Raw genomic sequence first — 24755 nt, 5'->3', positions numbered from 1 at the left:
CTGCTATGCAAACAGGGCAGAAACTGGGGCCAGCTAGTGGGGAAGCGGGGCCCAGGGCTCTCTCTCTCTCTCCACCTGGCATTTGGAAGTGAAACTCAAACCTGGAGCAGCCTCAGGGTCCTGAGACAATTTGGGTGTGAGGCAGGTGGAGAAGCTACACTTGAGATCTTACTAGAGACACATAGGTGCCTGGGCAGTCAACTGGACAAAGAAGAAATATAACCACAGTTCCACCCAGAAACAGTGACGCAGTCCCACCATCGAATGCTCAGCACAGGCTTCCCTGTTTTAAATTAGGGCTGGGAACATCCTGGTGGTCCAGTGGGTAAGAACCCGCCTGCCAGTGCAGGGAACATGGGGTTTGGGAAGATTCCACATGCCATGGAACAACTAAGTTGGTGTGCTAGGGCCACTGAACCTGAGTTCTAGAGCCTGGGAGCCACAACTACTGAACCCACATGCTGCAGCTACTGAAGCCTCACACAGCAAAAAAGACCCAGCATGACCAAAACTAAATTAAAAAAAATTAAGGTTGGGGCTCTACAATTACACAATAGTCTTTGAGTCTTTATTTCAATTTCCTCTATAATATTTTGCACTGTAGTAAGTCAGAAAGAGAAAAACAAATATCACATATTAATGCATATATATGGAATCTAGAAAAATGGTACAGATGAAACTATTTGCAAGGTAGAAAGAGAGATGGAGACATAGAGAACAAACAAATGTATGGATACCAAGGAGGCAAAGGAGGGGTGGGGTGATTGGGGAGATTGGGATTGCCGCGTATACCCTACTATGGATGAAATAGATAACTAATGAGAACATACTGTATAACACAGGGAACTCTACTTAGCGCTCTGTTGTGACCTAAATGGGAAGGAAATACACAAAAGAGGGGATATGTGTATACATATAGCTGATGCACTTTGCTATACAGTGGAAACTAACATAATACTGTAAAGCAACTATACCCTAGTAAAATTTTTTTAAAAACATATTTTGCACTGCAGAAGGCACATAATACACATTTACTGAAAGGAGGGAGGGAGGGACTGTAGGTCTAGGGGAATCCAGAGGAAGGACTTAGAGTTTGCAACTAATCAGGGCAGGTTTCCTGGCAGAGGTGGCTTGAAGGGAGGGGCCTTGAAGGAGGAGCACTCGAGAGGATCATACGTCCCTGTAGTACGTCAGGGGCTAAGGTCACAGCAGATGCCATCTACATGTCTCCACCTACTTTTCTCATCATCAGCCTCCCAGCAATTCTACTATTGGGGGATTCACTTTTTAGGAAAATAATACAGATATATCTTACTTTTGCAAGTTTTCCAAAAATATACTGAAAACATACTCCCATGTGAGCACATTGCCAGGCGCCTCCCAGGACCCCAAGGTTTAAGCCTCATTAGCTTCCAGTAGCTGGGCTCCACCAGCAGGAGCCCTCCCCTTCCACTGGGCCGGGCTTGGACGCCCCACTAGCTGGAGGCATCCGGCAATGGCTGCTAAATGCTTTGTGAGCCAAGAGTCAAGCTGACCTGAAAGGCAAAGACATCCTTGACCAGAGCCTCCCCAAACACGAAGCTGGAGCCGGACTCAGTGTAGCTCAGGAAGATCTGAAAGGAGAAAACAAACAAAACCAAACCCGGGAGTGAGGCCAAGAAGGGTGGGAGGAGGAAGCAGCAGCAAGGGAACCAGGTTGGGGCGACCTGGAGAGGCCTCACCTGCTCCTCATGCCTTCCCAGCAGCCCAGGAGAAGAGAAGGAGGGCATGGGCAGAGCCTGGATGTGTGGGTCCTCCCTGCCCCACCCGAAGCCCTCCCTATAGAGAGTGCATGGAAATTCGAGATAGTGAGAGAAGGATGAGTATAGGATCAACCTTGCGTCCTCCATAACTTATATTTTAAGAAGTAAATCATGACTGCCCAATGATGAGAAGGAACTTAATGATACTCAAAAATGGTTAAAATGAAAAAAACAAGGTTAAAATGATAAATTTTGTTATGTGATTTCATCAAATAAATGAAATTTAAAAAGTGTAACTTCAACAAACTGAATATTATTTTTAAACACACATACACACCAGTATTTTGGCCACCTGATGCAAAGAGCTGACTCGTTGGAAAAGACCCCAATGCTGGGAAAGATGAGGAAAGGAAGAGAAGGGGGCGCCAGAGGATGAGATGGTTGGAAGGCATCACGGACTCAATGGATTTGAGTTTGAGCAAACTCTGGGATATAGTGAAGGACAAGGAAGTCTGGTGTTCTGCAGTCCATGGGTTGCAAAGAGTTGAACATGACTGAGTGACTGAACAACAACACATATATGAACTAAATCACTTTCAATTTTTAAAGCACTTTTAACTATTGTTAAGTTCCTTCCCTGATGAGGACTGAGGGCAACAAGCCTTGGGCCCAGGTATACTAGGAACCTTCCTGTTTTGAGATTCTCTTCCACATCAGGCCACCCTCCGAAAGGACTGCTTGTTTGGGCAGGTGGGACCAGGCCTGAGGGAAGCAGTGGCTGTGCTGCCCAGCCTCCCACTGCCCAGGGGTCTGGGGCCCCACACACACCCACCACCTGGTCACAGTCCAGGCCACCTCCCTCCAGTGCAGAGGCTTATCTTCCATCTCTGGCACCCCAAGACGCCCGGGCAGCTACACCCCATGTACACACCTGGATCTGGTCGCCCAGCCACTGAAATGCAATAAACCCTGGTTCTGTTCTGATGACGACAAGTCCGAGTACAAATTGCAGTCCAAGACCCCAGAACACAGCCCGCCAGGACACCTGCCACCCGAGAGAAAGGTCCAGGTGAGCTCGGTATCTGGGGAGGTCTACAGGGAGCACGTGGGTGAGGGCAGAGGGCACAGCACTGCTGAGGGGCTCTGGGAGCTTCGGTCAGCCTGTAGGATGAGGCCTGGACCCAGCCGGAGCTATGGGCCTGTTGCTGATGGTTACATCCCCCATGGAGTGCAGAACAGGCCACAAGGCAGCAATGGGCCTGTGCAGTGCAGGGGCAGGGCCAGATCTAACCGAGGACCAGCCGGGAGCCATGGCACTTGGTCCCAGGGCATCGGCTGGGTGGGCGGAACCCTGGCCTCAGAGCCTGGCCTCAGCATAACCTTTGTCGATCTGGGCCTTCCCCATCTCTCCCACATAGTCAGGGCTCCCAGCCACTCTGACCCCACTCCCTCCAAGCACTTCCTCCTCCCCAGCAGAAGGGAGCTGGACACCTAACGGCTGGATAACCTCTCGGCATTGAATGACTTCTTAGCAGTGATCCCTTTGCCCAGGTGTGGCTCTGGAGTCTGGGGGGAGGTGTTAACCACTGTGAAACAGGGAGGGGACCTGACGCTGGAGAGAGAAGGGGCTGCAGCCTCCTCTTGGCCTGACAACTAAGCACTCACTGCGCGGTGATGCTTCGAGACAGCAAAGAGGAAGCCAACGAACACGCAGATTCCGCCAAAGGACACCAGCTGCTCAGGCCGCTGAGAGGTATCCAGAGCCAGCCACAAAACCAGGCCCAGGAAAGCAGCAAGGGCTAGACCCCTGCAGGGGAGGGGCGGAGAGTCATTACTGTCAGCATCTCCCCACTCCCACACAATAGCACCCAGGGCCCCAGGAAAGGGTACTCAGGGCTGGTGGAGGAGAAGGGAGAGAGGGCTGTGTGACCTCGGGCAGACCACCTAGCCTCTCTGAGTCTCGTTTCCTCATTGGGTAAATGAAGCCAAAGACCCCCTCCCACCCGCAATTCTCAAGATTGCTGAGAGAAGTAAATCAGAGGATGTGGGTACCCAGTTTAGCATGGTGCCAAGCACACAGCAGGAATTCTTCATAGCTGCAGTGATGCTCAGCCCAGCCAGCCTCTGGCTTTGCAGGGTGAGGTGGGGTCTGTGTGGGCTGGAACTCAGCACCATGGGCCATGGGCTCTGCTCCCCTAAAGCCCAGAAGTGGTGGTGTCAATCAGAGATAGAGCCGAGTACCTGAGACCAATGACCGAAAGTGACTTTTACAGCCATGTCTCCCTCCCTGGGGCTGGGATCTGCTTGTCCAGCAGTTATGTCTGTCTTCCTGTATTAGTAGCTCAGTCATGTCCAACTCTTTGCAATCCTATGAACTATAGCCCACCAGGCTCCTCTGTCCATGGGATTCTCCAGGCAAGAATATTGGACTGGGTACCTATTCCCTTCTCCAGGGAATCTTCCCAACCCAGTGATAGAACCTGGGTCTCCCACATTACAGGTGGATTCTTTACCATCTGAGCCACCAGGGAAGCCCTGAATGTCCAGGAGGCAGCCTAACAATTTAAGAGCCCAGGTTCAGGGTCTAACCCTGACCCAGTCTTCAACTCCCTGGGTACCACTAATCACACCTGAAGTTCACTGAGCTCCTACTATGTGCCAGGAACCATGCTGAGTGCTGAAAGACACTCTTATCCTCATCCTGCTGCTGCTGCTAAGTCACTTCAGTAGTGTTCGACTCTGTGTGACCCCATAGACGGCAGCCCATCAGGCTTCCCTGTCCCTGGGATTCTCCAGGCAAGAACACTGGAGTGGGTTGCCATTTCCTTCTCCAATGCATGAAAGTGAAAAGTGAAAAGGAAGTCGCTCAGTTGTATCTGACTCTTTGTGATCCCACGGACTGCAGCCTACCAGGCTCCTCAGCCCATGGTATTTTCCAGGCAAGAGTACTTGGAGTGGGGTGCCATTGCCTTCTCTGTGTCCTCATCCTAGAGATGTAAAAATTAAATCGCCCATGGCCACCTGTCTAGAAAGCAGCAAAGCTGAGATTCAAGCCAGGCACTCCAGCAGCAAGTCTGTTCTCTTAACTAGTTCTATGCATAGTCACCAACCGGTAAGAGAAGGATCCAGGACCTGAACTCAGACGAGCTAACCCCAGAGTTCACTGTTTATTTCTGGTGTGTTTTCCAAACTCCTATTATGCCAGTTCCATTGGCGTAATTTCTGCCTTGTCTCTGAGCCACCTGTATGCCTCTTTACTTACTGCTATCCTTGAGGTTAACTGGTGTTATAAAAACTTAAATGCATGTTTGGAGGTTTATTTGGGGGGGGGAGGTTTTTTCTTTTATTCTTACAGCTGTAGGTTTTAATTGTATGTTTCTTATTTTTAACATTTTTTTAAAAAAAACTTTTTACTTTATGTAGGAATATAGCTGGTTAACAATGTTATGACAGTTTCAGGTGCATAGCGGAGCGACTCAGCAATGTATACATATACATACACGCATCCATTCTCCCCCAGACTCTCCTCCCACCCAGGCTGACACGTAACATTAGCAGAATTCTCTGTGCTATACAGTAGTTATTTGTTGGTTATCCATTTTATTTTTTTAATATAAATTTATTTACTTTAATTGGAGGCTAATTACTTTACAATATTGTATTGGTGGTTATCCATTTTATTTTTTTTATTTTTATTTTTATCCATTTTAAATATAGCAATGTATACATGTCCATCCCAAACTCCCTAACTATCTCTTCCCCCTGGCAATCCTAAGTTCATTCTCTAAGTCTGAAGGCCACAAAGACTTTTCTGCTATGTTTTCTTACAGTAGTTATATAGTTTCAGGCTTTACATTTAGGTTTATCATCTATTTTCAGTTAATTTTTTAATATAATGTGAGGCATGGATTGAGTTCCTTTTGTTTCTCTCTCCTCCTCCTCTTCCTTCTTCTCTTCTTTCTTCTACATATGGATATCCCATTGTTCTGGCAGAATTTGTTGAGCTGATTATTATTTCTTCACTGAATTGCCTTAGCACTCTTGTCAAAAAATCAACTGGTTTTATACATGTAGGTCTTTTTCTGTACTTTGTTCTGTTCATTGATCTATTTGTCTGTCTTGATGGCAACGACACATTGTCTTAATTACTGGATCTTTATAATAAGTCTTAAGGACAGTTAGTGAAATGCATCAGCTTTGTTCATCTTTTTCAAAATTGTCTAGGCTATTCTAGGCTCTTGGCATTTGCATATGAATTCTAGAATCATCTTATTATTTCTACCCCAAAAGTCTGCTAGAATTTTGATTGAGATACTATTAGAATCTATAGATTAACTTGAGGAGACTTGATATATTAATAATATTGATTCACTTAATCCATGAACTTGATACGTTGCTCCGTTTATTTAAGTTTTTTTATTACATATATCTCTCAGCACTGTTTCCTAGTTTTCCATGTACAGATTTGGAGGTCTTTTGTCAGATTTATCCTTAAGTATTTCATATGTTTTATGCTATTCTAAATGATATTAATGATTTTAATTTATGATTGTTTATTGTTAGTATATGGAAATACGATTGCATTTTGCATGTTAAGCTTGTACCCTTCAATCCTGCTAAACTCACTTAATGGTTATACTAGCTTTTTGTAGATAACATAGAATTTTCAAGCTTCCCAGGTGGTGCTAGTGGTAAAGAACCTGCCTGCCAATACCAGAAAAGAGATGAGGGTTCAGTCCCTGGGTTGCAAAGATCCCCTGGAGGAGGGCATGGCAACCCACTCCAGGATTCTTGCCTGGAGAATCTCATGGACAGAGGAGCCTTGTGGGCTACAGTCCATGGGCTCGCAAAGAGTGAGACACAACTGAAGTGACTTAGCACATAAGCACATAGGATTTTCTGTGTAGATAATCTTGTCTGTGAAAAAAACCTTCTTTACTTCCTTTCTAATCTCCATGCCTTTTATTTCTTTTTCTTACCCAATTGCACAAGCTAGAAACTCCAGTACAATGTTCAAAAAAATTAGTGAGAATAGGGGTTTCCCTGGTGATCCAGTGGCTAAGACTTCATGCTCCCACTGCAGGGGCCCAGGATTCAATCCCTGGTTGGGGAACTAAATCTCTCATACTGCAACTAAAGATTCCATGTGCCAAAACTAAGACCCAGCACAGCTAAATTTAAAAAAAAAAGAAAGAAAGAAAAGATGGTGAGAGTGAACATTCCTATATTGTTCTTGATTTCAGTGGATAAGTACTCAGTCTTTCACAATTAAGTATGAGATTAACCATAGATTTTTGGTAGGTGGTCTTTATCAGATTGAGGAAGTTCCCTTCTATTCCTAGTTGGCTCAGAATTGTTTTTCAGAAATGGATATTGAATTTTGTCAAATGCTTTCTCTTATCTATAGGCATCATCATATTGTTTTTCTTCTTATAGTCTGTTAATACAATGACATTGAACCCAACTTTGGACTCCTGGGATAAATCCTTCTTGTTAATGACATATTATCCCTTTGGGATAAATCCTTCTTGTTAGTGACATATTATCCTTTTGTGTATTATTGTATTTGGTTTTCTAAAATTTTTAAAATAATTTTTACATCTTTGCTCGTGAGGGTTATTGGTCTGCACCTTTAATGTGAGTATTGGTATGGGAAAGGGTTAGATCTACCATCTTGCTATTTACTTTCTATTTGTCCCATCTTTGTTCTTTGTTCCTCTTTTCCTATTGCTCTATCTTCTTTCAGATTAACTGTTTAAAAATTATTCTTTATCTCTTTTTTTACCTGTTAGCTATAATTCTTTGTTGTGTTATTTTAGTGGGAGCTTTAGCATTTATAGTATATATCTTTAGTTTATCACAATCTACTTTGAAGTGTTATTGTATCACTTTAAATGCAGTATAAAAATCTTACAGAAGTCTAATTTCATTTCTTTTCTCCTAGCCTTTGTGCTACGGTTGTTTGCTGCTGCTGCTGCTAAGTCGCTTCAGTCGTGTTCGACTCCATGCGACCCCACAGATGGCAGCCCACCAGGCTCCCCCGTCCCTGGGATTCTCCAGGCAAGAACACTGGAGTGGGTTGCCATTTCCTTCTCCAATGCATGAAAGTGAAAAAATAAAGTGAAGTCACTCAGTCGTGTCCAACTCCTAGCGACCCCATGGACTGCAGCCCACCAGGCCCCTCCGTCCATGGGATTTTCCAGGCAAGAGTACTGGAGTGGGGTGCCATTGCCTTCTCCGACAGTTGTTTACTTCTACATATAATATAAACTCCACCATACATTGTTCTATTCTTGCTTTATAAGTTGATTTTAGAGAGATTTAAATAGTAAGAAAAATAAGTCATTTTATCCACCTACATAGTTACCCTTCCAACACTCTTGATTCCCTCGTCTAGATCTAACTTTTCATCTGGCATCATTTTCCTTCTATTTGAAGACTGTCCTTTAACATTTCTTGTAGTGCATCTCTGGTTTTTAATGTCTGATTATTTCAGCTTTTGTATATCTGTCAAAGTCCTACTTCTCGTTTCTTGAAGGATATTTCACTGGTGAAGAATTCTGATTGACATACTTTTGTTTTCATTTCTGTTTTTTACAGTTTCACTGTTTTCTCATTTGTATTGTTTTTGAGAAGAAATCTGGCATCATCCATATCTTGTTCCTCTGAACATATGTTTTTTTTCCTCTAGCTGTTTTTAAGATTTTTCTCTTTATTGATGTTTTTAAGCAATTTGATTATGATGTGCTTTAGTGTGGTTTTCTTGTTTCTTGTGCTGTTGGTTTGTAGAGTTTCTTGATGCTTGGGTTTATAATTTTCATCAAATTTTGAATTTCTTATCCACTGTACCACCAGGGAAGTCTGGGTATATGTTTTAATTTCTCTCAGATATAACCTAGAAGTAGAATTGCTGGGTATGGCAACTCTATGGATAATATTTTGAGGAACTGACTAATTGTTTTCTATTGCAGTTGCATCATATCATATTATATTTCTATCAGGAGTATATGAGGGTTTCAAATTTCTCCACATCTTTGCCATCACTTGCTATAATCTGTCTTATTTCATTATAGCCATCCTAATAGATGGGAAATGGTATCTTGTGATTGCTTTTTTTTTTTTTTTGGCTATGCTGTATGGCTTGTAGGATCTTAGTTCCCTGACCAGAGATTGAGCCCACAGCCATTACAAAAAAAGCGTCAGATCCTAACCACCAGGGAACTCCCTTATCTGCATGTTTTTTTTTAAAAGGAAACTTGATAACAATACCTCAAGTGGAAAACCAGTATCAGTGATTTGTCATAAACAGAAGATGACTATAAAAATAAATCCTCTTATAAATCTGTTTAATAAACAGAAGGCAAATGTAAAAACAAATCTATTTATAAAGAAAATGAAACATTTGTGTACAGGCTGCTTAAAGCATTTTGCTGTGGCATGTAGATCTTACTTTGGGAAACACCCTTGTGCTTCGCACCTGCCTGGCTTAGTCACTGGGTATCTTTGGGCATCAGTTTTCTTCATCAACAAAAAGAGTACCTCTTTTAAACCATAGAAACATTTTTTTCCCCAGCTAAAATGTTTTATGCAAGCCTGTTTATAAAATAGTTGCCTGGTGGAAATGGAAATTGGGAGGAGGGGTGTCTGATGTTCCCCTCTCCAATCTCCCTCACCTGCCCTCTGGCACCTCCAGTTTCCAGAGCTCTAAGGAACCCAGTTTAAAAACCAGGGGATCCTGGTGAGACAGAGTGGGACCCTATGGCCCTTAATCCCCGACCCCCAGGTCCTTTGCCTGCCTTTTGTCTATGTAAAACTTTAGTCAAAGAATAATCAGAGAAATGAGAAATGCAGAAACAAAGGAAAACAGTCAAAGGAGACCAAATAACAATAATGTAGTCATTAAGCAGAGTCAAGGACCTTTAGCTCCTTCTCAAGGAGCTATTCTTCAGATAGTACTCTGAACCATCTCCTGTGAACTGTATCTTACAGATACTGAAACTACGCCCCCATCAGGTGGAAGAAGTTAACTACATGATGACGAGACTACGACAAGCTGCCACAGTTCCGAGAACTGGCCTCAGATGGAAGCAAACCGACCCTGGAACTGAATATTAACTATACCTAAAACAAGATGACGCTGGTCAGACCACCAATGACCAATTTGAAGATGACTGTCCAAGATGACTGTGCTGTTTCAGCATGTAGCCCCCTCCCTCGGCCTATAAAAGCTCTCACCCACTGCTTGTCACGGGGGGAAGTCGGCCTTTGGACAGATGTCCCTGAACACCTTGTCCTGCCCTCAAGTTGCTGGCATTTGAAATAAAGCAAACTTTCCTTTCCACCAACCTGGCCTGTTTACCGGCTTTGGGGCAGCGAGCAGCCAGACCCCACACCTTTCGGTAACCCAAGGGCTTGCCCTCGTGGTCCAGTGACTAAAACTCCTTTCTCCCAATGCAAGGGCCCCAGGTTCAGTTCCTGATCAAGGAACTAGGGCCCACATGTCATAACTAAGACCGGGCACGGCCTACATAAATAAATACTTAAAACAAAACAAAGAACAAAAGGATCTCAAACTGTTGCTCAGGAAAGTGGCTGGCTGCATCAGAATCCACTTGTGGCTAACTAAAAATATTAACTAGTAGGACAAGAATTTGAAAAAGAACAGATACATATTGAAATGGTAAAGCATTTGCCTGCAATACAGGAGACCTGGGTTCGATCCCTAGGTTGGGAAGATCCCCTGGAGAAGGAAATGGCAGCCCACTCCAGTATTCTTGCCTGGCGGGCTACAGTCCATGGAGTTGCCAAGAGTCAGACACCACTGAGTGACTACCACTTTCACTTTCACTTATATAAAACTGAATCACTTTGCTGCACACTCGAAACTATCACAACATTGTTAATCAACTATACTCCAATATAATATAAAAAGTTGAAAAAAATATATGGACTTCTGGACTCCAATTCAGATTGCTGAATCAGACGCCAGGGGTGGTCTCCAGCAGCTGGATGTCTCACTAAGGCTCCGGGTGATCTGATCATAGCACTGATATGGGCCCTCCCAGCTTGAATGGGCTGGGATCTCTGAATTTAGGAAACTGTTGATTCCTGTCCTCAGGTGTGAGAGCCACCTACTGTAACTGGAGCAGAGAATCAGATGGGAAGTGGCAAAATACCACAAAGACACCACAAAGCTGCCTCTGAAGCTACCCAGCAAGACCTGCCCCAGGGCTCCCAAGAGGCAAGCAAAAGCAAGTGTGTGGGCTCCCCACAACCCAGGAGCCTCAGTTGGGACAAAGACCGAAGTCCTCTTCACCCAGCCCTGGCCGTGACACAGGAGCTGACTCAGAGGCCCTCCGCCCATGTGCCCGCCCACCCCCATACCCACCGGGGACTCACTTACCTCTTAAACCAGAGTTTCAGGCAGGGATGCCCTAGAGGTTTGACACACCTCAGCAGCTTTGGCCCCAGCAGCCTCTTGAGCAGGCTGTGGGCCAGGAACACGAGGACCACACAGGTGAGGACGAACAGTGCCAGGGCCCTCTGGAAATTCAGGATGCAGGCAGCCAGCAGGAAGGCAGTGTATGCTGGGAGTAGGTGGAGGATGAAACAGAGAAGGGATTGTGGATAATGACACTGGCCTCTACGGGACCCTGCTGCCCTAGCCCCAGCTCCACCTACTCCAGCCAGAGCTCCCAGAGCCTTAGTTCCTTCTCTGGTAATGAGCACAATTGTTTTGGCTTAGAATGTGTGTGAAAAGGCTTTGCAGACTCTAAAGTGCTGACCAAATGTGAGGGAGGTGTTTAAGGAGAAGGTAAGATAGCATGAGGCTTCCCAGGTGGCTCTGTGGTAAAGAATTCTACCTGCCAGTGCAGGAGATGCAGTAGACTTGGGTTTGATCCCTGGGTCAGGAAGATCCCCTGGAGTAGGAAATGGCAACCCACTCCAGTATTCTTGCTGGGATAATCACATGGACAGAGGATCCTGGTGGGCTAGGGTCACAAAGAGTTGGCCACGAGTGGGCGACAGCATGCGTGCTCACACACACATGAAAGACAGCATGAATCTCCGAGAATCAGTGGAACGCCTACCATATTCTAGAGCCTTGGTAGGTTCCGAGGAGGACAGAGACAGCTAAGTCAGCTACTCCAGAAAGGCACTGAATTCTATGTGCCAGGATCCCGTTCTAAATATTAATCAATGATCATTTTTCTTCCTGGAATTTCCTTTTCCCCCTTTGCCCTTCTCCCCATTTGAGCAGCTAGGCCCATCTGTGCTCTACTTCAAGAAAGGAATATGATAGTGGAGAGCAGAGGAGAAATATCTTCCCCTGGCTTATGGATTTCAAGAGCCAGGGCCCTTGAGGGGAAAGAGGTGGGATGGAATTGGGAGACTGGGGTTGACACATATGCAGTACTGATAATGTGTATAAAATAGACAACCAGTGGGAACATACTGTACGGCACAGGAAACGCTACTGAATGCACTGGTGACCTGAATGGGAGGGAAATTCAAAGGGGAGGGAATATAGGTACAGTTTTGGATGATGCATTTTGCTATGCAGTAGAAGCATAGCGGGGCTTCCCCGGTGGCTCAGCAGTAAGTAATCTGCTTGCAATGCAGGAGCTGTAGGAGATGTGGGTTTGATCCCTGGGTCAAAGGGCATGGCAACCCACTCCAGTATTCTTGCCTGGGGAACCCCATGGACAGAGGAGCCTGGCAGGCTACACAGTCCGTAGCATCACAAAGAATCGGACACAACTGAAGCAACATAGCACTCATGCACAAGAAGCGTAGCAACATTGTGAAGCATCTATATTGTAATCAAAATTAATTAATAAGAAAATAATAAAGTTAACTTAAATATGAAAAAAAATTAATTAATAAAAATAAAATAAAGACCTAGTGATTAAAAAAACAGAATCAGGGCCCTTGAAGAACGGAAAAGACTAATAGGCTTTCCAGCAGATAAAAAATTTTGAGTGTCATCCCTACATACTCTGTTGCCAGACTTGTTAGAGGATATCTCTGGGTCCCAGAGAAATGGGCTCTGAGCCTAGGGAGGTAGCAAAGGCCTGGGTGTGTGTGTGGCATTGCGAGTAAAAGAGCCCTGCCCCAGGGAGGCAGCAACATTTCACAGAGAAGAATGCCATGGGGGTGTGGATGAGCAGAGCCAGAGAAGGCTTCTGAGGGTATGCACACCTCAGCAGGCATGGAAGCGGGCACAGAAGTCATCTCTATGAGAGGCTCAGAGAGGAAGGCCCACTTCCTGGGAGGGTCTCCATGGCTACCTGCAGCGGCAGAGAACGGAGGACCAGTTGGGGAAATGGACAGGCTAGTGGATACTTGAAAATTGATAGTAGATAAGCACCCCCAGATGGCCCAGTGGTAAAGAATCTGCCTGCCAATGCAGGAGACGCAGGAGACATGGGTTCGATCCCTGGGTCAGGAAGATCCCCTGGAGGAGGAAATGGCAACCCACTCCAGCATTCTTGCCTGGAGAATCCCATGGACAGAGGAGCCTGGCAGGCTGCGGTCCATGGAGTTGCAAAGAGTTGGACACAACTGAGCAACTCAGCACACACCCAAGTACCCAATGGGGACTCCTGCGGAAAGGGATAAAGGATGTTTCAAACTGACAGATAATTCAGTTCCTCCCCTCACTTGGAACAAGGAAATTGAAATAGAAAACAAGTTGAGTTATGGAAAATGAAGTTACCTTTCTCTCACACAGAAAGACAGGGACACCTGTATGGGTGTCAGTTAGAAGCACACAGGTGAGGCTCTGCAGGGCAGGGGAGGGAGGCAGGCGCAGGGTTGTGGGAGGTCAGAGGAGGGGGAGCTGGTGGGAGAGAGGCGCCAAGCTAGGCACTCTATGCCACTGCCAGGATTACTCCTCACAACCAAGCCCCGGGTCGGTACTATGTGGTCCCTGTCCAGAGATGAGAAGCAAACTGATTCACGCATGGAGGAAATCAGGCTGGGATACCAATCCAGGTCTGTCTGTGGCCAGCAGGGACTGGCACAGCATGTAGGAGATGGGGCTGTGTAGACAGGTCCTCCAGGCAGGACAGGGCAGAAAAGTGTCTTAAGAAGTATTTTCATCCTTCTAAGATCCCTGTAATCTCTGGTGATAGGACTTTGTTCCTTTTGGGTGCCCCTACACACTCTTAGCCCATGTGGTCCCACAGAGCCTGACCTTCTTGATGGGAGGAGGACCCAGGGAGGAGCACATGACCTGAGGTATGCCCATCATAGACCTACAGAAATACGGGCAACAGGCACACTCTTCTGAGACCCGGGACACCGAAGCCCTCCATGTCAGTCAGCCGCCAGTGTTATCTTGGCATCTGTGGAGAAAGCCCACCTGAGGCGAGGAGGCCACTGCTTGGAACCAAAGCAAGTGCTGAGAACATGAGCTTGTACCGCGCCTGCTTCAGAAAGTCCGTGATGAGCCTTATCATAGAAGACATGATACAATAAAGACAGCAGAGAGCTGGAGGAAACCAAAATCACCCAAACACGGAGAAAGGAAGGGAGCTCCTTCCTGACAGCCAAGACAGAAGGGGAAGTAGGACGGGGAGGGTCATTTCCACAACCTGTTAGATGGAATTCAGCCATTTCTTCGAGAAGCAAATCCGAGTCTGAGTGAAGGTGGACACAAGGGCAACCAGAAAGCCCTGCTCAGCTTCTGCCACAGGAAGCCTTCACCGCATCCGACACCCATAGGAGGAAGCTGCCAGGGCCACGAACCAGCCCCATCTCAGCAGGGGCCCCACTTTGACTTAATTACAAAGACTGGGGCCACTGCTGTCATGTCTCCCTGTCTTCTCCCCTATGGAGCCCCCACAAAGGTCTGGGCAACCACACCACCTCCCCCTTTTATTTTCCATCTTCCACGCTGAGGCAAGCCTGCAGCCATGAAGACGTGCCCTTGCCTGGGCCCCGAAACCTGCTTCCCTGTGCCCAGGGAACCTTGCTCCACTGGTCACCTCTGCCACCTCGCTTCTGCCCTTCTTCCCCCAAACTCCCTGCCTCAGTTCAGAAAGCCGGTCAAACAAACACACCCTCTTCCTTGAAACCGCCAACCCTTCGGTTAATATTCCTGTCCAGGATTTCCCTGGTGGCACAGTGGACAAGAATCTGCCTGCCAATGATCTGGGAATATTCCACATGCCGCGGAGCAACTAATCCTGTGCATGGAAACTACAGAACCTTCGCTCTAGGGCAGCTGAGCCAGAACTAATGAGCCCTTGGGCCACAACTACTGAAGCCCACACACCTCAAGCCTGTGCTTCACAAGAAGAGAAGGCACCACAATGAGAAGCTCCCGCACAGCAATGAAGAGTAGCCCCCACTCACTGCAACTAGAAAAAGCCTATGCGCAGCAATGAAAATCTATCACAGCCAAAAATGAATAAATAAATAAATGCGTATTCCCACCCAGTTCTCATAAAAAAATTTCTCAGAAGAGCTGTGTAGACTTACTGTCTACATTACCTCTCCTCCTGTTCTCCAATCCAGCTACTGCGCCTCCGCCCTAAGTCACCATGATCTCCTTGTCCCTAAAGTCCACAGGCACTGCTCCGTCCTTATCCTACTGGTCTCCTCACTGCAGAGGTGCTGGCCATCTTTCCCTCCCTCTAGCAACCCTCTGCTCCTGGTCCCGTGCTTGCTGCCCCCACCTGCACGCCTTCTCAGGCTGTCTCAGGGCCCCTCGTCCTCTCTACCTCCTTCTGTGTGACCAGTCTCCACGTTTCCATCTGTGAGCCACCTCTCAATTCATTCTCCAAGCACCGCTGGGGAGCCTCTTCTCCTCCTGGAGGGCCTGGCAGCAGTTCCTTCCACACATTGTCCAAAACAACTTGCCATTGCCCTTCCAGCAGAGACCCCCTCCTCCCCCTGTGGTCCCTGGCTCTGGTGAGCAGCATCGCCCACCCCGTGGCCCAAGCAGAACTCCTGGATTCCAGGACCCCCTTCGTCCCGCACGGAGATCAGATCCCAGGTCTGACTGGTGTGGCTTCCTGAGGATTTCTCAGATCCACCCCCTCCATCCTCCACCCCTTCATCTTCTCCCATGTGTATAGTGGCTCTCAGTTGTCTCCTTTCCCCTTCTTTCTTGCCTGCCTCCTCTGGGTTTCCACAATGTGAATCCAAGCTTGCCACTTCCCTGTTTAAATCCTTCGATGGCTCCCTCTGGCCTTGGGAGTAAAATCCAAGTCTCTCCAACCCCCCTTCCCAGTACCTGGCCCCTTCTCATCGCTCCAGCCTCCTCCTCTGACACTCCTGGTCTAGAACTTTATCCTCCAGCCACTAGACTCTTTATCAGCTGCCTGCCCACATGCTGCAGGTTTCCACCTTTGCTCATGTGTCCCTCTATCTCCTCACTCCTCTTCCTTCCTGTTTTACCTGGCTAATTGCTGTTCACTCTGTGAGACCAGAATGTTACCTCCTCCTGGAAGACCCCCCAACCACCCCCACGATCCTTCCCTGGTGCTCCCAGATGGCCCTCTGAATTATGTGAAAATATATGTTCCCCACTCCCTAACTGATCAGAGAGTTACCTTGAGAATAAGATTTGGTCTGGCTTAATTCCTATATCCCAGCTTCTGGAACAAAAGCTGGCCCTGAGTCGGTGCTCAAAACCTTTGTCAAGTTGTTGGGTAGGTGAATGACCCTGCCCTGAGACATGGATAGCTGGGTTGGAGGTGGCTGAAACCTGGGTGGTGGGGGCAGGGGGCTAGGCAGCAGTGACTGTCTCCTTGGAAGGGGCTGGGCCCAGAGCTCACCAGTACAGAGCAGGCCTATGCAGATCCATCGGAACAGCTGTGCATGTTCCCTGCAGAAGTGTCTCACTCTCAGGGCTGGTTGCAGCCTCCTTCTCCTGCGGAGAAGACCAAAAGGGTCTAAGAGAGGCTCCCCTACCAGAATCCTCAACACTTCCAGGCAGAAGCCACTCAGCTTCATCCCCAGTAAAATGGCAACACTGGCTTTGACATCCCACAGGGCCAAAGGTCAACCCCAGCCCAAAGGGAACTTAGAATGACTTCACTGCAGCCATGAAATTGAAAGACGTTTGCTCCTTGGAAGAAAAGCTATGACAAACCTGCTGCCAAGTCACTTCAGTCATGTCCGACTCTGTGCGACTCCATAGACGGCAGCCCACCAGGCTCCCCCGTCCCTGGGATTCTCCAGGCAAGAACACTGGAGTGGGTTGCCATTTCCTCCTCCAATGCATGAAAGTGAAAAGTGAAAGTGAAGTCGCTCAGTCGTCCCCGACTCTTAGCCAGCAACACCAAGGACTGCAGCCTATCAGGCTCCTCTGTCCATGGGATTTTCCAGGCAAAAGTACTGGAGTGGGGTGCCATTGCCTTCTCCGATGACAAACCTAGATAGTGTATTAAAAAGCAGAAACATCACTTTGTCGAGAAAGGTCCATATAGCCAAAGCTATGGTTTTTTCCAGTAGTCATGTATGGATGTGAGAATTGGACCATAATGAAGGTTGAGCACTGCAGAATTGATGCTTTCGAATTGTGGTGCTGGAAAAAACTCTTGAGAGTCACTTAGACTGCAAGGAGATCAAACCAGTCAATCCTAAAGGAAATCAATCCTCAATATTCATTGGAAGGACTGATGCTGAAGCTGAAGCTCCATTACTTTGGCCACCTGATTCGAAGAGTGACTCATTGGAAAAGACCCTTATGCTGGGAAAGATTGAAGGCAGGAGGAGAAGGGGACGACAGGATGAGATGGCTGGATGGCATCACCGACGCAATGGACATGAGTTTGAACAAACTCTGGGAGATGGTGAAGGACAGGGAAGCCTGGCATGCTGCAGTCCGTGGGGTTGCAAAGAGTCGGTCATGACTCAGCCCTTCCCTGCTTCTGGCCTCTGTCTGTCCGTACCAGCTGTTCCTCGGCCTGGAGCAGCACCACTAACTACCACAGCGATGCTCCAGGCTCCAGGGCTTGGGAAAGAATGAACTGAGACAATAAGGAAGAACCTCACCCATGTATAGAAACGCACCAACCACGATGGCTGCCTCGCCTGCCCTGTCCCATTTCCACCTGTCTGAGGAGCAAGGAGGAGCCTTCAGAGGCACCCAGCTCTGGCACTTACTGTGCCTGTGGAAACTTATCCTCTGAGTAACAGCTCCTCCCAGAAAAAGGGAGGTATCAACAGCCCACTCGAAGCCATTTGGCACCCCCACTGCCTTCTGCACCTGGAGCAAATGCCAGTTCTTCTCTGGTCACTTGGTCACTTTACTGTCCCCAAAGGAAAGACTGAATAGGTCCCTGGGGACCTGAATAGCCTCTGAGGTCCCCCAGCTTGAGCATATAGGAGATGCTCACTCACACTCATTCAGTCACCACTTTTTAAAGGAAACTCTCCTCTCTCTGTCCCCACCTCTCACCTCCTATTGCTATTCAGTTACTTAGTCATGTTCACCTCTTTGCAACCCCGTGGACTGCAACACACCAGGCTTCCCTGTCCTTCACTATCTCCCCACCTCCTAAGTGAGGCATTTTTCTTCAGTCTCACCCCAAGGCAGACAGACAGACTCTGCCCCAGTTCCATGCTTGAAAACTGCAGGGCTCTATGGGACTCCTGGGTTCAGAAACCTTCCAGCATCCATGACCTTCCTTGAGTCCCAAAAGGCAGATTCAAGCAGTTGCTACTCAGGGAAGGAAGTGGAGGCAGAGACAAGGGAGGAGCAGGCAAGAAACAATAATGCAGCCTTGGGTTAGGTCCTGGTTCAGCCTCAAGGAACACATGTAAGGATATTTTTGAGCTTTTTACCTAACTAAAACCCAACAAATGAAAAATGTCAGCATTCTTCATTCCAGAAAAGACGACCTGATGCCAGATTAAAGAAACCACAGAAGTTCATCAAGAGGTCACCTGAGACTCCATTAAAGGAGTCTCAGCCCCGCACCCACCCTAATCTTGTCAGCATCCAACCCTTGGACCATTGCTATAAAACTCCTCACCAAATCTACCTGGGTGGGGACATAGTTTTGAGGGCACGAGCCTGCTGTGTCCCCCGTTGGCTGGCAAAGCAACCAAGCTACTCTTTTCTGCTTCACTCAAAACGCTGTCTCTGAGATTCGATGTGGAACCAGTGCACAGAGGCCGTGTCTTTGGCATCATGTTCTCATCAGCTCAGGATCTGGCCAGTGAGGACCTTGCAGTAGGCCTGGGTGTCAGCAGGCCGAGCCCTAGGCTCCATTTACTGCCTGTGTGACCTGGGCCTGTTCCTCTCCCTCCCTAGGCTTCAGCCTCCCCATGTGAAACAAGGGGCCTGGGCCATTCTAGGGGGTTTCAAACTAGGCCTCAGGATTCCCTGAGGTGCCCCTGAGTCGGATGGGGTAGAAGGCAGCTGGGGAGTTGACAGGGGGCCAGGTTGGTTCAGGGCCCCCATCCAACTTCAACCAGAGCAGCCCCCCAGTATAAACTGAGGTTCCCAATGGGAACCTGCTTCAAAGCAGGTTGGGAAACTCTGGCCTGGCTCACCTCTGAGGCAGAGGCCAGCAGAACTCACTTGTTTCTAAAACACTTTTACTCCTTCCTTCAACAAAGGTTCAGGGAGCCCCCCTCCCCATCAGGGGGCCAGATTCCCCACCTCTGCTCCCCACAGGGGCCTCCTCCCCAAGCAGCCAGCCCATGTCCCGCCCGGAGACCACCTACCATCCCGAGAAGGGCTCCGGGCCAGCCTTGCTCCAGCTGTCCCCAACTTCCGAAGGGCTTGAGTTGCCGGCAGGGTCTCGGCCTTCCTCCTAAAGCCACCAGAGAAGGAGCAGAGTGTGCCTCCCGCCTCAAGGGAGAACTATAGCGGAAAGCCTGGAGTGCGGAGAGACCCAGGCTGCCACCAGCGTGCCCACGGGCACCTCAGGAGTGTGCTGGGGTGGGGGCCAGGCACAGGGAACAACCAGAGGGAACGTAAGTAAATTCCAAAGAGTGTGCCCCGAGTACCTACTGAGTCCCGTGCTCTGTGCAAGGCTCATTCTGCCCTCAGGGAGCTCATGGTCTGTGTTGGAGGGTGGGGAATGGGGGGAGAGAAGAAGCCAGTTCTGACCCTATGATGGAATTATTTCTTTGACTCGCTTTCCATTGCTTTTTTTATTATAATCATATACAATGGCCCGCCTCAGGGGACCCTGCCCCTCTGCTTGACTGGTAAACAGAAGTGCCTTTGTTCAGGACCCTGTTCACCTGGAGATGGCAGGAAGGAAGAAATTAACACACCCCTGCCTGAGGCTTGCCATTCTAGGAAATGTTTGCAAGATTAATGGCTTTTTTCTTGGCTTCCTCACCTCCTCACATCTCTGACCTATAAAAGAACCTGGCATCCAGACCCCGAGAAGATGGTTATTTTGAGGTGCTAGCCCACCATTTTCTCAGCTCCCTGAATAAAGTCTTTCCCGTGCCTCAACCCTTTGTCTCTCGGATTCATTGGCCTATGTGCGGCAAGCAGAGCAAGCTTGGACTTGGTAACAGAAGGTAGGCTCAGGTGATAAAGAATTTCCCTGCAATGCAAGAGACCAGGGTTCGATCCCTGGGTCGGGAAGATCCCCTGGAGAAGGGAATGGCTACCCACTCCACTATTCTTGCCTGGCGGATTCTATGGACAGAAGAACCTGGCTGGCTACAGTCCATGGGGTCACAGAGTCAAACAAGAGTGAGTGATTAACATTTTCACTTTCAACAGGAGGTTGGGAAGGAAGAGGGTGTCACGCTAGGCTCCAAAGTACTAGGCGGTGGACCTCAACCTGGCCATTCCAGAGCCAGAACAAGATTGCTGGCTTCTCAGAGGCTGGGGCTTCCCCAGAGATTCCCCCATGCCCTCTTCGTGAGGCTTCTCTTCATGTTTTAGATCACAGCTCAAATGTCACTTCCTGGTGGAGCCATTCCCTGACCTTTCCGACAAGGACAGGCGGCACTGGCTCATGGTGGGTGTGCAGGGATGTTTCCTGAGAGATGATGGAGACTGCTCTGCGCAGAGGGTGGGGAGGGGAGGTCAAAACCCTGGGGGGGGGTTGGGGAGGGGCAGTTCCCAAGTGTTGAAGCAAAGAGCTGAGGAGGAGATAGGGGTGGGAGGAAGATGATGAACAAAGGACCCTCGCACCAAGTGGGGGTGGGGAGCAAACCAGGATGGGGGAGGGGACAGACCAGACTTTCCAACAGGTCAGCCCCTCTGTTGTCCAAACCTATGGCCACTGAGGTGAGAGAGATGGACTCTCTTCCTCTTGGTGTGTTGTCCTCCATGTGCCAGACCTTGCAGCTGAAAGACAAAGTCAGGGCCCAGAGCTGAAAGGAGAGGCCAGGCAGGACCTGGCACAGCCTGTCCCATCCCAGAGCTCAGCCCTCATTATGTCAAGGTTCCCAGGGACAGAGGAAGGGCCCCTTCCTGCTCTCCTGAACCTGTGAGGGGCAACTCCTTGTAAGTCTGGGAAGTCAGGCAGAAACTGGGCAAGTTCCACCCACTTCACAGAGAAGGAAAGGGAGGAATTCTGTATAGCGTGTGTATGTGTCTGATACAGAGGCAATTTTTCTGAAGACGGGCCCTAGCTTTCATCACTCCCTACAACAGGTTAAAACCATTGCTATCAAGTGATATTTTCATTGCTATTATGTGATATTTTCATTGTATCATGTGCTCGCATCTCTGAAAGACAGAAATATCCTGAAGACATCATTCTAGTCTCTGAATCCAACTGTATCTGAAATCAGTGCTCCCCCCTGGACTTTTCAATTACAAGAGCCAATATAATCCTTTTATCTTTCTTTCCTTTTTTTTAGGGGATGCTGAAGTTCAGTTTGTAGGCCTAAACTCATCTATAAATAAGAGCCTTAACTAACACCGTATCTCTCTCCACTCCTGCCCCCTCTCTTTTTCTTCCTTTTGGGTCGTACCCTACCCTGTCCAAACACCAGCCTGACTAATCTCACATACCCGGCGGCAAGCACACAGGGCCACACACAGGTGCGCACAGGAGCCCCAGGGACATGTAGGGAAGTACACACACAGGCAGAGCCTGGGAAAGCCCAGCCACCCATGCACACACGCAAACACAGACACACAGCTGCACAGAGCAGGGCAAGCTCTGCTCCCTACTCACATATTTGTGGTCAACAAGTCTCTCTGGGGGACAGACGGAAGTGCGTGTTTCCACGGGGATGGGCTGGATCCAACCTGCTTGGGCTTTGGCCGGTCTTCTCATTTCACTGGAAATCCCTGGGCAGAGTCCAGAGTTGAAGGAGGCTGGGCCTCCCACCTGGCTCGGTCCAGCACCAACTCCGGAGTCCTGGGCCACGGCCGGGGCAGGGACTCGACCCTCTCTCAGGGAAGAGGAAATGGGGCAAGTGGGCCCCATTCTGGACCTGGCCCTTGGAGCCTAATGACTAAATCTGCCTTCCTCATCTATGACGCCCTCCTCTCCACTCTTTACTTCTCCCAAACAGGCCCACCTCTTCCAGGAAGCCCACCTTTATTACTATCACTCTCCCATGTCCCCTCCTGGGGCCTCCTTTTCCACCTGTCATCAGGGCTTCTCAGTTTTCTGGATCATGTATTTTATCTTTCATTCTGTATTTTTCCCAGTCTCCCTTTTCTCGCTGCATCAGTAATTATAACAGCAACCTATTTTCCTGAGCTTGAAGATAAGGAAAGCAGTGTAGTACCACAAACAGTAAAAGTGTTTCAGGTCTAAGAGGTCTCGAAAACAAAACAAAATCACACAGTTTGCCTTTTTGTTTCACTGCTTTTTAACTGATACCTAAGCAACAGCATGCAGTCAATGGACAAACCCTTTAATGTTTCAATCCTAGAACTAAATATTAAACAGGACTGACAACACCTCTTTAATAATTAATCACACACACACGTGACAGAATCCTTTGTGATGCATAAACAGTTCCTGATAACACAGAGAGCAAATTACCAGCACAGGCTAGTTGTTTTGGAAATCTGGGGACCATGATGGATGAAGGGCAGGGGTACCTCTTCTCTTAACAACCTTTTTTTGGTCACTTTGATTACCAAAGTTACACATGCATCACTGAACATTTAAACATTATAGAAACACAGAATGCAGAAAGTTAAAGGTCCCTCTAATCTGAGCCTTCCAGAGATGACCACCACTGAGCTTATGGAGTTTTTCTCCAGATTTTTTTCTCAAGTGGATACTCTTTTATGTTACTCATTTTACAAAAGAGGCTCGTACTCTACCAGCTTTTTTTGCAGTTTGTTCTTTTGGGTGGAGATCCACACTGCGCGCTGCTCACTCTGTTGGGGGCTCATGTGCTGCCTTGATCATGAACTAAATGCTTGTGGCATACTTCTGGTTTATCCCGAAGTATGTAAGTATCCAAGCCTGAAGAAGACTTGGCACCCGGGGCAGCCTCCACAGGGATGGGCTTGCAGCTGCCCTGTGGGGTGGCGGGGGCTCATCAAGCCCCAGCACAGGGCAAACTGGACTGAACCTGTGTCTCTGCCTCTGCCCCTTCTAACCTCTCTGTCCCTCCCCTCGCCTCTCCCCTCCCCGCATCCTCCTTCATCTTCTCCTCTCTCTTCCTTGCTTGGTTTCTCTTGGTGCCCAGAGTAGAAGCCAGGAGACATGACACATCTAGGAGTAACCAAAATTGTTTCGAAACATTCCCTACACTGTGTCCTGGAACCTTGACATCTCTGTGTGGCCTGATTTCTCCAACAAGGACTTAATAGGCTGTGCCTCTTGAAATGGGGCTTCCCTGGACCTCCTGCAGGAGACCCTGGTTCGATCCCTGGGTCAGGAAGATCCCCTGAGGAAGGAACTGGCAACTGGCTCCTATATTTAACGAACCGGGAGCTTAGAGCCCAAAAAGCTAGATTCAGTCCTGGCTCTGCAAGTTAGCTTGTTTCCTCTTTTGTAAAACAGTGGGAGTGGGTAAGAATGCCTTTCTCACAAAAAAATATTGACAGGGATTACATGAGTTGATGCAGGTGAGCTGTTTGGCAGACAGGCTGGCACCATTGAGCTGGCAGGTGTCATCACTGCCACAGGTCCCATCTCAGAGCTGTCTGGATACACTGCTCTCCTCCTCCAGGCCAGGAGACCCTGTATTGCTCTCCTGCTTCTACCCCGAAGAAGGGGCAGCACAGTGATCCTGGCCTCCCTGAAGCCCAATTCTCTTTCCACGTAGAACTTGGCTGAGAGCCCCAGGCGGGGCAGCTGGGAGGCTGGGTGGGTCAAAATGAGTCCCCAGGGAAAGAACAAGAGCTGGACGACCTTTTGGGTCCTGGCTGCACCCATCCAGCTGTGTGACCTCTGCGTGTCACTTGACCTTCTGTGGCCTGCTTCCTGAGGAGATGATCTCACTGGGGAGGTAGAGTGAGGTCAGCGACTGAGCAGGGCTGGAGTGCTGTGTCCAGGGCAGGGGGTGGCAAAGAATATGTATTTTTAGCAATAAAGAACCCACCTGCCAATGCAGGAGGCAAAAGAGATGCAGTTTGATCCCTGGGACAGGAAGATCCCCTGGAGGAGGGCATGGCAGCCCACTCCATTATTCTTGCCTGGAAAATCCCATGGACAGAGGAACCTGGTGGGCTACAGTCCAGAGGGTCACAAAGAATTGGACACAACTAAAGTGACTGAGCACACATGCACGCATATATGTGTGTGTGTGTATGTGTGTGTGCGTGTGTGTGTATATCAGTTCAGTTCAGTTAGTCGCTCAGTCGTGTCTGACTCTCTGCAACCCCACAGACTGCAGCACGCCAGGCCTCCCTGTCCATCACCAACTCCCGGAGCTTACTCAAATTCATGTCCATCGAGTCGGTGATGCCATCCAACCATCTTATCCTCTGTTGTCCCCTTCTCCTCCCGCCTTCAATCTTTCCCAGCATCAGGGTCTTTTCCAATGAGTCAGTTCTTCACATCAGGTGGCCAAAGTAATGGAGCTTCAGTTTCAATCCTTCCAATGAATATTCAGGACTGATTTCCTTAGCATTGATTGGTTTGATCTCCTTGC

The 24755-nt window shown here is 48.3% G+C and overlaps 1 protein-coding gene across 1 annotated transcript in view; it reads right to left on the bottom strand.

Moving 5' to 3' along the window:
* Positions 1-23261, bottom strand: part of SLC28A1 (solute carrier family 28 member 1) — a 62968-nt gene extending 39707 nt beyond the window's left edge. Inside the window, exons 1-8 of the mRNA XM_027521680.1 lie at positions 21866-23261; positions 20916-21027; positions 19434-19522; positions 16532-16626; positions 11146-11329; positions 3408-3549; positions 2674-2787; positions 1536-1613 (exon numbers count right to left, since the gene is read on the bottom strand). Of these exons, the coding sequence (XP_027377481.1) occupies positions 1536-1613; positions 2674-2787; positions 3408-3549; positions 11146-11329; positions 16532-16626; positions 19434-19522; positions 20916-21011 (798 nt within the window). The 5' untranslated portion in view covers positions 21012-21027; positions 21866-23261. The remainder of the gene's footprint in view (positions 1-1535; positions 1614-2673; positions 2788-3407; positions 3550-11145; positions 11330-16531; positions 16627-19433; positions 19523-20915; positions 21028-21865) is intronic.
* Between the last annotated feature and the right edge of the window lie 1494 nt (positions 23262-24755).

This window comes from Bos indicus x Bos taurus, chromosome 21, assembly GCF_003369695.1.
Source record: "Bos indicus x Bos taurus breed Angus x Brahman F1 hybrid chromosome 21, Bos_hybrid_MaternalHap_v2.0, whole genome shotgun sequence".
NCBI lineage: Eukaryota > Metazoa > Chordata > Mammalia > Artiodactyla > Bovidae > Bos > Bos indicus x Bos taurus.
This window is presented reverse-complemented; position numbering and strand designations above follow the sequence as displayed.